The sequence below is a fragment of the Myotis davidii genome, unplaced genomic scaffold (genome assembly GCF_000327345.1).
Source record: "Myotis davidii unplaced genomic scaffold, ASM32734v1 scaffold329, whole genome shotgun sequence".
Classification (NCBI taxonomy): Eukaryota; Metazoa; Chordata; class Mammalia; order Chiroptera; family Vespertilionidae; genus Myotis; species Myotis davidii.
In genome coordinates, this window is record NW_006300374.1 from 1,139,766 (window position 1) to 1,157,240 (window position 17,475).

Sequence of the window (17,475 nt, forward strand, 5' to 3'; positions counted from 1 at the left end):
ACTTTGTACAAAAGAAGAAAGAGAACATATGAAAGAAAGGAACCAAAACTTCTGTGTAGTTACCTTCAGCAGGCTATGGGGACAGTCGAGGAATCATTCTCTAAGCAGTAATTCTCAAAAGGCCCCCCAAGACCCTTTTAGAAATTCCCAAGGTCATCCTTGTGTGAGCCCAGATTGTTCTTCGTATTCCTCAACCAGAACAACATCACACCAGATTGAATGCAGAAGCAAAGTATATGACACGAGCTGGCTGCTGCTAAACCAGATAGTCAAAAAGAATTGTAGGACTATTCTTCTCACTAAAGTTTTTTTGTTTTTGAAAATGTAGTTACTTTTCATTAAAAATGTGTGATTTGTGTTAGCATCTACTGGTTGCTGTTTTATTATTCAAATGAATTAGTAAATATTTTAACAGCTTCTCAGTTTAGTTTTAATATGATTATTTATCCACAGAAATAATACATAAGCTCCTTGGGGGTTCTTAGTAATTTTCTTTTTTTAAACATATTTTTTATTGATTTCAGAGAGGAAGGGAGAAGGAGAGAGAGATAAAAACATCAATGATGAGAGAGTATAATTGATCGGCTGCCTCTGCATGCCCCACACTGGGGATCAAGCCCACAACCCAGGTATGTGCCCTTGACTAGAATTGGACCCAGGACCCTTCAGTCTGCTGGCCAACGCTCTATCCACTGAGCCAAACTGGCTAGGGCCTCAGTAATTTTCAAGACTGAATGAGTACTGAGACCAAAAAGTTTGGGAACTGCTGCTCTAAGCTGAATGCAGGGTGTCCCAAAACTATTAGTGCAATTTTTAATAACAGAATGTGCACTTTAGGACACCCTACTGGAAACAGAAAAGAAGGGGCTTTCAAAGCCACATTTGCCTAAATTCTTTGAACTCTCTGTATCAGTCTCCAAGAAAGGAATTACAGGGTAGGATTCTGAATTAGTCCAGATAAGCCTGGGGTTAAATTGAGCTATGATTTCTTGTAATAACTGAAATTAGGGCAAGCTGCAAGGTGGGAGGGGGATTGGACTTAGAGTTAGGAAGTGTGTACTATAATGTTGTGTGTGACTCTTACCTGCACCTTTCTTAACTGCCTCCAAGTCTCCATCTTTAATGTTGGGTTGGACTAGTGGATTTCTAAAGCTGTTTCGATTTCTAAGATTCAGTATTTAGAGCTAAAAAGAATTTTTCTTTAATATGTGTTTAATTGTTTTAATACATAATTATAAACAAGAGGCTAATTAGTAATTATAATGCAAATCTCAGGCACCTTTAAGGTACACACCTTTTAAAAAAGACGGCAGTGTATCCTAAGGGGGGCAACAGATTTTTAAGTACTGAAATTGCAAAATCATTAAAATTATAAAGAAATAATTGATACATGTTTTAGAGGTCTATTTATTTAAACTAGTGTGGGAGAGAGGCTCAGTCAAGTGTTTGGGTTTGTCTTTATTCAAAGACCTTAGTGGATTATTATACATGAAGTTTGATATTTTGTTATAGTTTCTTTTTTGTTAATACCTGGATAGATGGGTTCGTCTTTTATTTCCCCAAACTAAGTTTTAAGATGAGAAATTAGCCAATAGTACATTTAATTGTTGAATAAATCTTTTTGGGTTGATATTGCCTTCAGAAACAAATTTAGAAAATCCATAGGCTAGGAAAGAACAGTTTGGTCAGAACTAAGGTTATATAATTCTCTGAATTATTTACAATAGTCTTCTCAGCCTTGTTTTATTTATAGCTTAGAAGAGAAAGAAACTTTGTAAAAAAATGTTTTGGAAATTAAAACACAAATTAACTGAGGATTAATAATGCACAACTTGTAAATAGATGACATTCAACTTTTTATCAAGTCATCTACCAACAACAGTGAGGTAAAACTAAATTTTAAAGACAACTTTTCAATTAATTTATTACTCTGTCCATCACAGAAATTGTGTTCTGGCTTTGAAAATTATGTTTGTATCATAACCAGCCTCTTAGTTTTCTGGCTTGTTCATTACATCACAGTTGTATGTGATTTATTTTGAACTGTAAAAGTAATATCAGTAAAGTAAGACAAAAACAAGTAGATACAACCTCCCCTTCACCCCCATCCTTTCACTCTTATCAGGATCTGCCTCCCACACATCTTCCATCAGTGGTTCTCAACTTTGGTTGAGCATTAAAAACATCTGGGGAGCTTTAAAAACTAACCAGTGTATCCCCAGATTCTAATGGTGTGTTATTGGGCAGTCTGGACCTTGAGAGGTTCAAGGCTGCCCAGGTGATTCTGATTTCCAGGTGAGGCTCAGTGCCATTATTCCCTGCCTTGTGAGAGAGTCTCACTTGCCGTACTCTGACCAGTGACCAGGACTCTTGTCCCAGGTCTTTCAGCCTTTTTACAGTTAGTCTTGGTTTTTCACAGAGTTTTTATTAATGCCCTTCAGTTTATTTGATTCCTTCCAAATGAAACAATACTGAAGATTCAAGGTGAAAGAACTGTTTAAAGCTAATATTTAACCAACCATTTGTTGTATTTCAAGTAAGTAGCCAATAAGAAATCTACCTGTAGAATACAGTGACTGAAATGTACAAAAATGTATGTAGCAAGTATGATTTGGTCTATATCTTTGCCCAAGAAGCAAGCAGCGAAAAGATTCTTCATGCCACCTTCTATTAAATCTACCACTGCCTATTGCTTTTGTTAATAAGACATCTTTATATCATTTTTGGAGGCGGGAAAGGGATTTGAGTTTATCAGTCTTGAAATTTTGCCATTATTGTCTACGGTGTCCTGAGATGAGGAGAATCATTTGTACCAATGGGAAAACTTAAATTCTAAGGCAATTGCCAAAGTGGTTGTGCTACTCCCAAACATCTTACAACCACAGGTATAGTATTTATTTGCTGAATCATGATTGGGAAATAGGAACTGATTCTTGGTAGGTAAATAAAGGGAAGAATTTAAATAGCAATGATGATATCTTTTGTACAAAGAGTGCAGCTGCTAAAATTATTAAAATATTAGTAATACAGATAGAATCTCAGCTAATACTGCCTCTTTTAGAGTTTACAGGGTATATTTTTACTTTCTTAATCAGTTATATTTCTTTGACCATTAATAAGAGAATTAATTACATATTCAGTGGGTTATTTAATGATTAAAAGCATTTTTTCTGGGAATCATAATAGTTTGGTTTTCAGTCTTTATTTAGTTGAAGTAAAGAATAAACAAGAATATTTTTCTTTTTATGTTCTAACAGGCACCAGAAGTAATCAGAATGCAAGACAAAAACCCTTATAGCTTTCAGTCAGATGTATATGCATTTGGGATTGTTCTGTATGAATTGATGACTGGACAGTTACCTTATTCAAACATCAACAACAGGGACCAGGTAAATATTTACCATCTCTTAGAGTTTATTTTACTATTTACATCAAGTTCCAATTCATTGTAGAAAAGAAGTGTTAAGTCCTGGATACATATGAGGGATAGACCTCTGGGTCCTTGTCACCAGCTTAGATACCTTTTGAATACTTTTGATAGTCATAGCAGCATGTAAGGCCTTTCCTTGAAATATTCTTTTTGTTTTTAAGTCAATACATTACAGAAAGAGACTTTTTAAAAATATGTTTTTATTGATTTCAGAGAGAGAGAGAGAGGGAGAGAAAAAGAGAGAGAAAAATTAATGACGAGAGAGAATTATCAGTTGGCTGCCTCCTGCACACCCCCTACTGGGGATCGAACCTGCAACTGGGGCATGTGTCCTGACCTGGAATCAAACCGTGACCTCCTGGTTCATGGATCAATGCTCAACCACTGAGCCACACCAGCTGGGCTTCATTCTTAATTAAGTGTAATGGAGTGAAATTCCTGATCTTCTGAAACTAGAGACACAACAATGACAGTACCTCATGTTTCTTGATCATGGCACAGTTAGGAACATGAGCTCTGCTACTACGACATCTGGGCTGTATACCTTTATTTCACTCTATCACAGAGTGTGCTACCTGAGCAGGTACTCAGCCATGAACTTCTTTATATCAAATTCTTAAAATTATTAAGGTTTCTCCATTTTGTTTAATTTTTAAAACTAGGTAAATGGAAGAACTGTGACATCATGCTTTCATTTTTCTATAATGAGAATTCTAGTAGGAGGGAATATTTTTACTTCCTCTCTTCCTAAGCACCTGTTCTCTGTCCCTTACCTTCCCAAATGTACTAATGTAGCCGTATGCAACTCTTTGCCTTTTCTAGCCCAGTAATATTAAATTTACCTAGGCTTTTAACACTGGCCAAGAAAAGGAATTGTCTTTACTGAAATTACCTTGTATACCTCAACATTTTAAAAGTAAGTTTGTGTGTATTTGTGTGAGAGAGAGAGAGAGAGAGAGAGAGAGAGAGAGGGAGAGATTGCAGCACACTGTTAATATATTACAAAACAATAGTTGACATATAAACTGTGATTAAATGATATTCATACATGCCCTAGCCGATTTGGCTCAGTACCAGTTAAAGGGGCACGTAACTTGGTTGCAGGTTCCTCCCTGACCTGCACCCTGGTCAGGGCTCATGCAGGAGGCAACCAGTCAATGTGTTTCTCTCACATCGATGTTTCTCTCTGTTTTCCCCTCTCTCTTCCACTCTTCCTAAAAATCAATGGAAAAATATTCTTGGGTAGGGATTAACAACAACAAAAGAGAATACTATTTATACTTTATACTGTGGTTTGTATCAGAATCACCTGAGTAATTTGTTTTAAAAAGTGGAGATGCTGGAGCAGATTCTGATTCAATGGGATGGGGTCCAAGCACCTGCATTTGTAATAAGTTTCCCAGGGAACTCTGATACAGACCAAAGTCAAGAATCACCAATCTAAAGAGTTTTTAAAAAGTGCAGATATTTTATGCATTTCATCATAACCTCCCAACCTAGTGAAATGATAGTTTTATACACAAACTAGAGGCCTGATGCACAAAATGCGTGCAAGAGTAGGCCTTCCTTCCCCTCGCTGCCGGCAGGCACCTGGGACCCAGGCTTCCCTCCCAGCCCCAGCTTCATCCGGAAGGTCATCTGGAAGGCCGTCAAGTCTAATTAGCATATTATGCTTTTATTATTATAGGTGTGTTACTTCATCAAATAGTGTGTGTTTTAGTCAAGAGCTCAACTACCAATTTTTGGTGATAGCTCTGAGTAGCTCTCTCACTAAGAACTTCCACTATCAATGTGATGTCATAAAAGTAATCTAAGTTATCATGTACTTGGTATGTGCTCATTGACTCTTTATTGTCTCTGTTGGAGTGTGTTCCTTATATAAACTGAATTATAAAATCTTCTAGGAGAATGTTCCCAAATGCTTGTAGCCTTAGGCAGTTTCCCAACTCATTAAGGGCACTCCTTCCAGTTCTTGCTACACTTCTTGAAGGAGACTGGCTCCAGAATTTAGAGAATAAAGGAAAGTAGAGGTCTAAGGTGAGAAGGTGCCCAGAGCCGCTGGACCTCTTGGACAGTGGGTAGGTATGGACTTCCTTTATCTAAACCCACACTTTTCCATTGGCCAGTCCCTACACTATACCGCATTGTCTTCATTACAATGGGTTTGTAATAAATACTGCTCCCTGGCAGTGTCGGTCCGTTAGACAGGACAAGGGTCTCAAGGTCTAGGCCAGTGGTTCTCAACCTTCTGCTGCGACCCTTTAATACAGTTCCTCACCTTATGTTGGACCCAACCATAAAATTATTTTTGTTGCTACTTCATAACTGTAATGTTGCTACTGTTATGAATCATAATGTAAATATCTGATGCAGGATGGTCTTAGGCGACCCCTGTGAAAGGGTCGTTTGACTGCCAAAGGGGTCGCGACCCACAGGTTGAGAACCACTGAGTTAGAGGCTTGTGGAATTTGCCAGTCTAAAACTAAGTTAAGTATTTGATAAAGAAAATGGAGGTAAAAGAACCATATATTACCCTGGCTAGTGTGGCTCAGTTGCTTGAAGCATTGTCCCATCCACTGAAGGGTTTCGGGTTCAATTCAGGGCACATACCCAGGTTGTGGTTCAATCCCTGGTTGGGGTGCATAAGGGGGCGACCAAACGATGTTTCTCTCTCCCTCTTGCCCGCTCCCTCTCTCTATAAAACCAATAAAATAAAATAAAAATGCAAAAACTGTTAAAAAGAAAAAAAGGAGTGATAGTCTTCCCATTACCATTCTTCATTATCATCTAATCTGCTTTCTTCCAATGGCACTTTTCTCTGAAACTCCCTCTGAGTTACTAACTCTCTAGTCATCCTCAATAAAGTGTAACCACAGTCATTGCTCACACCATCCCTTTGATTGATTTTCTTTCCTTCTCTTACACTTTGATCTCCATGGCTCTCAGATTGACTTCTGCTTGATAATCTAGGAATATTGTTCTTTTTCATGGAAGATGAGAAAGTTGCTTCTTTACTATATAACAGAAACGATTCCTCCATGCTCTCACCCCTATAGTCAGAGGTGGCAGTTTTAATGGCAGTAAATTCAAGGCAGGACTCTGGTAAAGTAGCAGGCCTGGATTCACAACCTGCATAACCTGATCACATTACCTCTCTAGGTGTATGTTTTGTGTGTGGATCTGTATGTTTGTTTTCCAATTATAAAAATAAGAAATTTGACTAAAGAATTCCTTCCAGTAATAAAAATCAGGATCTTTCCTAAAACAGATCTCTTAGCTCCTTAAGGGATGACCAGCCCTATGTTACTTTGCAGGGTAGCATGTCTTTTACTTTAGTTACCCTAGTGCGGAAATCTAAGAAATTACTTTGTCATTTTTTTTCTCTGTATGATTCCAGTTTGTTCTCTTATTACTGTATCCTTCCCTCTTTCAGTACAGCTTCTCTACTAAGTTGAGATTTACTAGTATAATGTGCTCATTAGCTAGATATATTAACTGTCTACCTTCAGGGCTTTCTCTTCTTGGAGCAGAAGTGCCATGTCATCTTAGAAGAAAGTAACATTACATTTAGCCCTGACCGGTTTGGCTCAGCGGATAGAGCGTCAGCCTGCAGACTGAAGGGTCCTAGGTTCGATTCTAGTCAAGGGCATGTACCTTGGTTGCGGGCACATCCCCAGTAGGGGGTGTGCAGGCGGCAGCTGATCGATGTTTCTCTCTCATCAATGTTTCTAACTCTATATCTGTCCTCCTTCCTCTCTGTAAAAAATCAAATATATTTAAAAAAATAACATTACATTTATCTGTTATTTCAGTGTATTCCAGTTATTATTGCTGTATAACAAAGCACCCAAAACATAGTGGCTTAAGCAACTTAATGCATCTGCAGTTTGGGCTGCTCTCAGTGAGGAAGGTTTATCTGTTTCACATGGTATTATCTGGGGTAGATTCAAGCAGAAAGAATCTGCTTCCAAAGTGGCCCATTCACAAACCTGACAAGGGGGCACTAGCTGTCAGGTGGAAGCCTAGCCAGAGTTCTCAGTTATTCTCCACCTGGATCTTTATGTAAGCATTTTTTCATGGGAAACTTGGACATTCTCATAGCATGGTGGCTAGGTACTAAGCGCAAGATCTCAAGAGACAGGAAATGATAAGTACCATTGTCTTATCAACACACAAATTATTTCAATAAAAATTTTTTTGATACTATATGCAAAGCACTGTGGGATATAGAGGGATACAGAGATGAATAAAACAGGCTGCGCACTCAGTGGAGTTTACCGTTCTGTTGAGGCAGTGCAGGTGGGTGATACTGACAATAAACAGATGTATACAGAGGAGTAAATGAAGAGGTGGAGATGCCAGGAGTGCTGAGTGTGGATTGAGAATGAAAATAACCAGTCCCAGGATTTCAAACCAAGCCATGATTTAGTAGTGTATGTGCCACTTGAATCTTCTATCCATGAATTACATACAAGAAAGACTCTTAAGTTTAAATAATTGCAAAGAATGTAATTGCCAGTGTATTATATTAACATTTCAAAAAAAAGCCATTATAGCCTTCTTTTAAAAGTGCCCAATAAAATCTAAAAGCCATGCTGATTTGATGCCTGCCTAACTTGTTTAAAAAAATACAAAAACTCTGCATTAATTTTTGGAAGTTTTACATGGCGTTTTTTTTCCTCTTTGAACTACTTGTATTACTGTTTAAATTTAGAATTTAAAAAATATTCCTATGATTTTTATCAGCTCTGAATGATATTTTTTAATTGTGACTTATTCCATTATTAATAACTATTAATGTATACATGATGAAAATACGTTTTTATTATTTAAGAAACATTGAAGGTAAAATTTTATTGGAAATGTGTATCTTAATGAACAACATGAGGCTTTTTTAAATTTATTTATGTATCTGTGGATAAATATGACTTTTGCTAGAATGAGCTGGACTTAGCATCAGTCCTTTTCCTTGTTTTATTTTTAAAGAAATAAGCACTGAGAAATATTGTTCAAATAAGTAAGAAGCTAAGAAAATCAGGAGTTTCATTATAATGTATGCAGAGTTCAGTGGTCCCCAAGACCACCTTCAGGTTCCGTAATTCATTAAGTCTCACAGAACTCACTGAAAGTTGTTCATTGTCACAGGTAGTTTATTGCAAGAAAAGGAAACAAATTAAAATCCATCCAGGGAAAGTGCATATAGGGCAGCATTAGGAGAATTCCACGTGTGGAGGTTCCAGTTGTCCTCTCCCAATGGGATTGTGGACAACGCTACTCCTGGCAGCAATGTGTGACAACACACATGAAATATTGCCAACCAGAGAAACTCACTCGAGCCTTGGGATTCAGAATTGTTATTAGGGCTCAGTCAAGTAGATATGCTTGACCTCTGCTGTGGCCGACCATAGCTTTCAGAGGGCAAGTTGATACCACATGAGTCTAAGCCCCCTCTGTGAATCACATTCATAGCATAGACTATCTGACATCTCCCAGGGCCCCAGGTAAACAAAGACACTCTTATCAGGCACAAGAGGCTAAGGATTACCTCCCACGAGCCAAAGGCAAAGGCCAGCCCTCTACGTGGGCAAGATTATTCTTTACCATACACCATACCACTCAGTTATTTGAATTCATGTCTTGAACATACCAAAAATTACATAATAATTTGTCATTAATAGTTACTTTAATAATCAGCTGACAATTTAATTTTACTGAAAGCAAAGAATTGCAAACCAACTGCCTTGTAAAGGGAATGTTACCCATTCATTGGAGCACAGTTAGACATTAGTATTTGGAAGTGTCCCTTTGGTACCCCAGCAGTTTTACACCCTGGAGTGCTGTGCACATAGTGAAATTCTGTACTGGTAAAAGGTAACTTGTAAAGTGGGAGAAGATTAAGCTTTATACTTTCATTTTAGTGGTGTTTAGCCAAATCAGCTTATAGTTAACAAGGGTTATTACATCACCAAACAGGAAATAACATAAAGCAGGATATCAGACTTGACTTTCTTAAAATTATCAGCTCTGCCCTATAACAAAGCTCTCTCTACCTTAGACTCTAGTCTGCCCCTGTTAGACCAGTTCCTCTAAGAGTAAAACCCCTCTTTCCTCCCTAAGTCACAAGACTCCTAACATCTGTCTCTGTCCACCTTGAAAAGAGCCGAAAATTAAGAAATTAGAAAAATTACAAATCTCTGCACCCAAAGAAGACAAATCTTTTTACTTTTTAAACAGAACTTTAGTTCTTTCTGGAGGAGTCTCTGATTCTCAGATTTATATAACTATAAATGCCCCATTAGCGTTTCCTCACCAAAAGAGTTTAAAATGCTGATGTAAAAACTAAAAAGTTAACTTTGTTGGTTCCTGCTACATATATATAAAGGGCTTAGTATGATGCCCAATAAATTATTTAAGTAGAAAAGAGGCACAATCTGGTCTGTGTTTTAGAATGATGATCTACCAGTGGAAAATAGATTGTAAAAGGCAACTGGAGCGTGGGAGCAATTAGCGGATCTTAACAGTAGTCCAGGAGTCATGAAGATTTCAGTTTGCAGCCCATGAAGTATTGGTTCCCAGTTATATGTAGGCATAAGGGTGTTAGCATTATGTTATTAAGTTTTTTATTGAAGTATAATGTGCATACAGAAAAATACACATCTTAAGTGCATAGCTTGTTGAATTTTCAATCTTTATGCCTTTTTCAACTAATTACAAGTTTTATGATTTACCTATTTTTTTTTCCCAGATAATTTTTATGGTGGGACGAGGATATCTATCTCCAGATCTCAGTAAGGTACGAAGTAACTGTCCAAAAGCCATGAAGAGATTAATGGCAGAATGCCTAAAAAAGAAAAGAGATGAGAGACCACTACCAAGTAAAAAAACTTTGTTACCTAAAAGAACATGCTAATATTCAAATGCAGATTTTTTAAGCACTTTTTAGAGCACACAGTTTGTATTTCATGGGTTTGGATCCCATGTGATTATGTGCAGACGCCAAATAAGTAAACACAGAGATGATTTCATAAAGGTTGAACAGCGGCACACCTAAAAACTTGGGAACCTAGTTCACACTATTCAGAAAGACTTGATTTTTGTCTAACCATTCTCAAATGTTTTGGTCTCACAACCCTTTTACACACTTTAAAATTATTAAAGACCCCCCCACCCCCCGCCCAAAGAGCTTTTCTATATGGTAATTATAATTTTAAAATTTAAAACTATGTTTTCAACTAAGTTTTTAAAATACTTATAAATTTATTTAAACATAATAAAAACTGTTACAGGTTAAATAATGTTTTTATGAAAAGTAATTATGTTTTCCCAAACCAAAAAAATAAATAAATAATAACATTGTTTTACATTTTTTGCAAATCTGAAAAAAAAAAGACAGCTGGATTTTTTGGTTTGCATTCACTATGATGCAATATCTTATATATCATGTAGCCTCTGAAAACTCCACTTAACACGGGTAAAATAATGACAGTGCCTGGCTGATATCACTCAGGGTTTAGCACGCCGGTCCGCACAACAAAGGGTCATGGATTCAATTCCCAGTCAAGGGGCATGTACCTGGATTACAGATTCAATCTCTGGACTATACAGGAGGCACCCAGTCGATGAGTCTCTCACATTGATGTTTCCTCCTCCCCCTCTCTCTTTCTCTCGTTCTCTTTCTCCTTTTCTTCTCCCCTTCCTCCCCCCGCCTCCACTCTCTCTGAAAATCAATGAGAAAAATATCCTCAGGTGAGGATTAATTAAAAAAAAAAACAATAACAGTAACAGAGGCAAATAATATCTTAGTTTATGATGAAAATCGTTTTTCCACAGACCACACTTTGAGAATTGCTCCTTTAATTTTTTTGATGGTAAAATAATCAGATTCCAAACTTCCCTTTAGTACTAGGCCTTTTTGAGGGGCATTTCCACCTGGGGCTAAAGGAAATGGCAGCTGTCAGCACTGGCTGCCTTTCTCTGATTTTTGGAAATTTTCCATTGCTTTTTACCTGTTTATGCTGTAAGGCTAAAACCCTTAAGTTAATGATCTTTCAATAAGCCTCACAAACTGGAACTAATTACCTGAATAAGCTTAGAAAGTTAGTTATAGTAGATATTGTAACATAGCATCCCACTGGCAGTGTTTTATGATGCTTAAGGAAGTTCCTGGCAACACTGTATAAATGTGTCTCAATCAATCAAAATACAGTTTTCAAATAGAAGTACTGATTCCCACAGTTACTCAGCTACCATAATTACCGAGGTGGTCCTTTTTAAACCTATGCTTTTGAATACCCAGCCCTAACTGAGTTTCTTAGACAAAGGCCACTGTTACAGGAATGAGTGAATCTTTTATCCCCATCTCAAGAATTAAAGATGGAATTTATAGTTTTATCAAATCTCTCAGGGGCCGTCTCAGAGCAGGGAGGGGATGCTAACTAGTTGGCTGGATAGATACATGTTTTACAAATTGGAATTCTAAATTACTCTTCTTTTGAGGAAGAGGTGTGTGTGTGTGTGTGTGTGTGTGTGTTTACCCAGAAAATCACTGCTTTAAGAATATCAAAGTAAAGTCCATATTATTGGCCAGTGTCAGCAGGACCCCACACCATCTTCTTTTCACATCCCAGGTGCTAGAGTTTGTTATTTAACACGGTTGATATATGTTCATAATGCAAATTATATACTTAGGCCCACTTTTTTAAAAAGTATTTAAAGTATGAAGATGTCTGTATTCCTAAATATAAATAACATTTCATTCTTTTCATGGTATCAAAAAATGAAATGCATACATGAATTTTCCAGATTATTGAAGCCTCTTTTAAGTACTATTTTTTAGTTTTCATTAGAGGATCTCTTTTCACACTATACACAAACATAAATTTCAAGTAGCTAAAGATTTACATGTTAAAAACAAAACTATAAAAAAATGAAATCATTTTTATAACCTTGAGGTAGTAGGAAAGGCTTTCCTAAATAAGAGACAAAATCTAGAAGTTATAAAGGAGAAGATTAGCAGGTATGACTCCATTAAAAGATTTTAAACTTTTATACAGTAAAAATAATATTGAAAGATAAACAGAGAGAAAAATAATTATAACATGTATAACAAAGGTTAAATATTTATAATATACAAAAGACTCCTTCAGCCTTACCTAATAGACAAACATGTAAATTGACCATACCTTTGCTAACCAACCAATCAGGAGAGTATGCAAATTAACCCAACAAAGATGGTGGTTAATTTGCATACATAGGCTCCAAGCAGCCTAGCGAAGCCTGACGGCCCCGGGGTGGAGCAGTGAAACCTGACAGCTCCAGGGCCAGCTCCAGCCGGAGCCCGGCCAGAGTGAAGGTCTGGGTCCCGGGTGCCAGAGGCAAACCAGTGCCAGCAGCCAAGGGAAGGGGAGGCCTATTGCACGAATCTCTTCGTGCAACAGGCCCCTAGTCAATAAATAAAAGATAATCAATAGAAAATAAGCAGAGGATATGAACTGACAATTCACAAAAGAAATACAAATGGTAAATGAACTTAGGACTATAAGAGTTCAGTGATAGTAGTTAAAATGCAGAGTAATACAATAGTGAAATCTGTTTTTTATTTTTGCCCTTAATTGGCAATAGCCAGCATGGGGCACAGTGTTGGGAAAGGGGAAGAGCCTCCCTTTTAAGTTTAACAGTGTTAGTGCACGTAAATTGGTTAGGACTTTTGAAAGGACTTGGTAAAATCTATAAGCTTAAATTACATATACCCTTTGCTTTGATAATTCCACTCGTAAAAACCTGTACTACAGAACCTGCTTCCACAAGTATTCAGATATGTACAAGAATGTTTGTGCAGTGTTAAAGGGAAAATTAAAGACATAAAGGTCGCCGTAACCGGTTTGGCTCAGTGGATAGAGCGTCGGCCTACGGACTGAAAGGTCCCAGGTTCGATTCCAATCAAGGGCATGTACCTGGGTGCGGGGCACATCCCCAGTAGGGGGCGTGCAAGAGGCAGCTGAATCGATGTTTCTCTCTCATCGATGTTTCTAACTCTCTATCCCTCTACCTTCCTCTCTATAAAAAATCAATAAAACATCTACACTAATAAAAGAGAAACATGGTAATTGGCGTACCACCGCTACCCTTCCCATTGGCTAAGCAGAGAGATATGCAAATTAACTGTCAGCCAAGATGGCCACCGGCAGCCAGGCAGCTTGAAACTAACATGAGGCTTGCTTGCCTCAGTGACGGAGGACTGCAACATTCCCGCCTGCCTTGCCGGCCTCTGAGCCTGCAGTTTCAAACATTGTAACAAATATAGAGCTAAACAAAACCCCAGAAACCAGCTTTCAGGGAGCTGGGATCTCAGAGCTGGAGTTAATACAGAGTTTCGATCTAAGAGCTGGAGCCTCAGAGCTAAAGCTGGCCCAGAATAAAAAAAGAAGAAAAAAAGAAGCAGTTGGGAGCTTCAGTCCCAGCCTGAAAACATCCCTTAGCCCCTCACCCAGACTGGCCAGGCACTCCAGTGGGGACTCCCACCCTGAAGAGTGTGTGACCAGCTGCAAACAGCCATCATTCCCTCATCCAGGCTGGCCAGGCACCCCAGTGGGGACCCCCACCCTGATCCAGGACACCCTTCAGGGCAAACCAGCCAGCCCCCACCCATGCACTGGGCCTCTAGTCTATATAGTAAAAGGGTAATATGCCTCCCAGCACTGGGATCAGTGGAGCTGAGAGGCCTCCCAGCACCGGGATCAGTGTGACAGGGGGCAGCGCCCAAACCCCCTGATCACCCTGCGGCTCTGTGTGTGACAGGGTGCAGCGCCCCAACCCCCTCACCCCACGGGCCCTGCTCTGTGTGTGACGGGGTAGAGCCATAACCTCCCCATCAGCCCTGCCCTGAGTGTGACAGTGGTGGCGCCCCAACCCCCTGATCGGCCCTGCTCTGTGCGTGACAGGGGGCGGTGCGCCAACTCCCCTATCAGTCCTACTCTGTGACTGACGGGGGAGCTCCTCAACCCCCTGATGGGCCCTGCTCTGTGCATGACAGGGGGCAGCGCCCCAACTCCCAAATCGGCCCTGCTCTGAGCCCGACCAGGGGCTGCACCTAGGGATTGGGCCTGCCCTCTGCCACCCGGGAGCAGCCCTAAGCCAGCAGGTCGTTATCTCCCGAGGGGTCCCAGACTGCGAGAGGGCACAGGCCGGGCTGAGGGACTCCCCTCCCCACCGAGTGCACAAATTTTTGTGCACCGGGCCTCTAGTATATATATTTAAAAAAAAAGACATAAAGGTCAAGGTAGGCTCTGCAGATGGCATGCATATCAATAAGGGAACAAGCAACACAGAAAAATGTGTGACACCACTTTAAATGCTGATGAGTGTGAGGGTGGGCTCTGTTTACATATGTGCATGTTTATGCATAAGAAAGGTCCTGAAGAAAGTATAGACTCTTTAACAGTGGTTACCCGTGGAAGATAAAATTTATACTTTCCATATTATTTGAATTTTTATTTGTGTGATATGCTTATAATTTTTTTATATATTTTTATTGATTTCAGAGAAAAATGGAGAGGGAGAAAGATAGAAACATCAATGATGAGAAAGAATCATTGATTGGCTGCCTCCTACATGCCCTTTGCAGGCCGACGCTCTGAGCCAAACAAGCCAGGAAGATATGCTTGTAATTTAAAAAAAAATAAATTAGGCCGAAACCGGTTTGGCTCAGTGGATAGAGCATCGGCCTGCCGACTGAAAGGTCCCAGGTTCGATTCTGGTCAAGGGCATGTACCTTGGTTGTGGGCACATCCCTAGTGGGAGATGTGCAGGAGGCAGCTGATAGATGTTTCTCTCTCATCGATGTTTCTAACTATCTCTCTTCCTTCCTCTCTGTAAAAAATCAATAAAATGTATATATTAAAATAAATAAATAAATTATAACATTGCTATTTCTTTACCTTTATGCTAACTATTATACAGATTATAGTTTAATTTTAAATAGTTAGGCCTAGTCTGTGTGGCTCAGTGGTTGAGCGTCAACCTATGAACCAGGAGGTTAAAGGTTTGATTCCCTGTCAGGGCACATGCCCGGGTTGCAGGCTCAATCCCCAGTAGGGGGCGTGGAGGAGGCAGCTGATCAATGATTCTCTCTCATCATTGATGTTTCTATCTCTCTCTTCTCCTCTGAAATCAATAAAAATATATTTTTTAAGATTTTTGGTAGCTCAGAAAATAACAATAGTAATAATAATAGCTGCTAAAGTTTTATTGAGTACTTATTATATACCAGGCATTGTACTAAGCCCTTTATATATGTCTCATGTTTATGTACATACATTACCACACTGTATGCCTTGAAAAGTCATTACTTGTTTCTTTTGTTTCTTTATACCTTAAAATATGTTGAATGTCTATGTAAGATTTTAGATGTTTTCCTGTAAAGTGTGATGAGGGTCTTGAAGATTAATACCACCTAGATTTTCATTCTTCTTTCTTTCTTTTTCTTTCTTTTTTTTTTTTTTAGATTCTCGCCTCTATTGAGCTGTTGGCCCGCTCATTGCCAAAAATTCACCGCAGTGCATCAGAACCCTCCTTGAATCGGGCTGGCTTCCAAACAGAGGATTTTAGTCTATATGCTTGTGCTTCTCCAAAAACACCCATCCAGGCAGGGGGATATGGTGCGTTTCCTGTCCACTGAAACAAATTAATGTGTGAGAGGGTGTAGGTGGGTAGGCACAAAGGAAAATGAACATAAGTGTGCTTATATATTTGTTAAATTGAATACAGTTTTTTTAAGGTAAGCCAAAGAACACTTACGTGTTTAAAAACTGGATGTAATTTTTCCCCCATCTAAAATTCACACTTAGCATTGGGTTTTCAATTTGCAAGGGTTTAAAATGCAGACATTGCTAAAAACGTGCAAAGCCTTTTCCAGATGTTTTATTTCCTATTCCAAGTTTGTTTTGTTTACTTGGTTATTCTAATTATTAAACTTCAATTGAACTTTTCCCATGCACATTTTGTCATTAGCTACTGCCCATCTGTTAGGGTTTCCCGAGAACAGCAGCACTGCTGGGCACATGTGTGCAGGTGGGAGGCTGACAGTAGGTTAGCCTGTGTCAGGTTAGGCAGACCAGACAGATCGCATTCAGGCAGTCACTAAAAATTCATGTTTGTTTTTATTCTTAATATTTTTTCTGTAACTATTTCTTTTTCTTACAAGTTGAAAAGTGTGAATGTCCTTTATTCCCTTAAAGCAATATACTAAATCAAATTTCTTTTTATAAATTATGGGTGCAGGTAACTATAGCTGTTGCTTAGGAGTGGCATGCTTAACATGAGTAACGTGGTTTAACTTTGCATCTTTAGTGGGGAAATGTTATAAGTTGGAGTTCTCTATAGATATTTCTTTATATATTAAGGATATCTTACATAGAAGCCTAATTTCCTTACAAATGCACTGCCTCCTCCTCCCCGCAAAAGCTTCACAGAATCCTGTGAAAACTCTTAGGTTTGTTTTTCTTTTAGATACCTTTGTTTGCCAAACACCTGATAATGGATTTTTTTTAATTGTTACTTTAAATTATCTTGCCTCCTGTGGTCCCTGTGTTAGCAGTCACCATACCCATGGGTCTCACAAACTTCTTGCGCTCCTTATATTCTTTGCCCACCAGTTCTACTTATTATGAAAGAATGCCATTCTCTTTGTGTGTGTTGCATGGTACCAAGTATTTGTTAGCGCTTTCTCATGCTTACACTGTCTTGTGTAGACAATAACTGTAATGTGGCCGTCAGTATATTCTCACCGTGAACCATAATCTTACTGGGAAGCAGCACTGCTGTCCTCTTATCAAAGAAATTGACATCTCTGCTTCAGAGTCAGCCTAGGGACCAATACCAGCCTCCTCAATACACCTTTATTCAAATTGAATTTGTACTGATTTTTTTTAAATATTTTTTAAAATATATTTCTTTATTGAATTCAGAGAGGAAGGGTGAGGGAGAGAGAGATAGAAACATCAATGATGAGAGAGAATCATTGATCTGCTGCTTCCTGCATACTCCCT

At 38.7% G+C, this 17,475-nt stretch overlaps 1 protein-coding gene across 1 annotated transcript in view; it reads left to right on the forward strand.

Annotated features, from left to right (window-relative positions):
- Positions 1-16,207, forward strand: part of BRAF (B-Raf proto-oncogene, serine/threonine kinase) — a 100,644-nt gene extending 84,437 nt beyond the window's left edge. The window contains exons 20-22 of the mRNA XM_015572684.1: positions 3,258-3,389; positions 10,176-10,305; positions 15,933-16,207. Coding sequence (XP_015428170.1) covers positions 3,258-3,389; positions 10,176-10,305; positions 15,933-15,949 — 279 coding nt within the window. The 3' untranslated portion in view covers positions 15,950-16,207. The remainder of the gene's footprint in view (positions 1-3,257; positions 3,390-10,175; positions 10,306-15,932) is intronic.
- Positions 16,208-17,475: the final 1,268 nt, after the last annotated feature.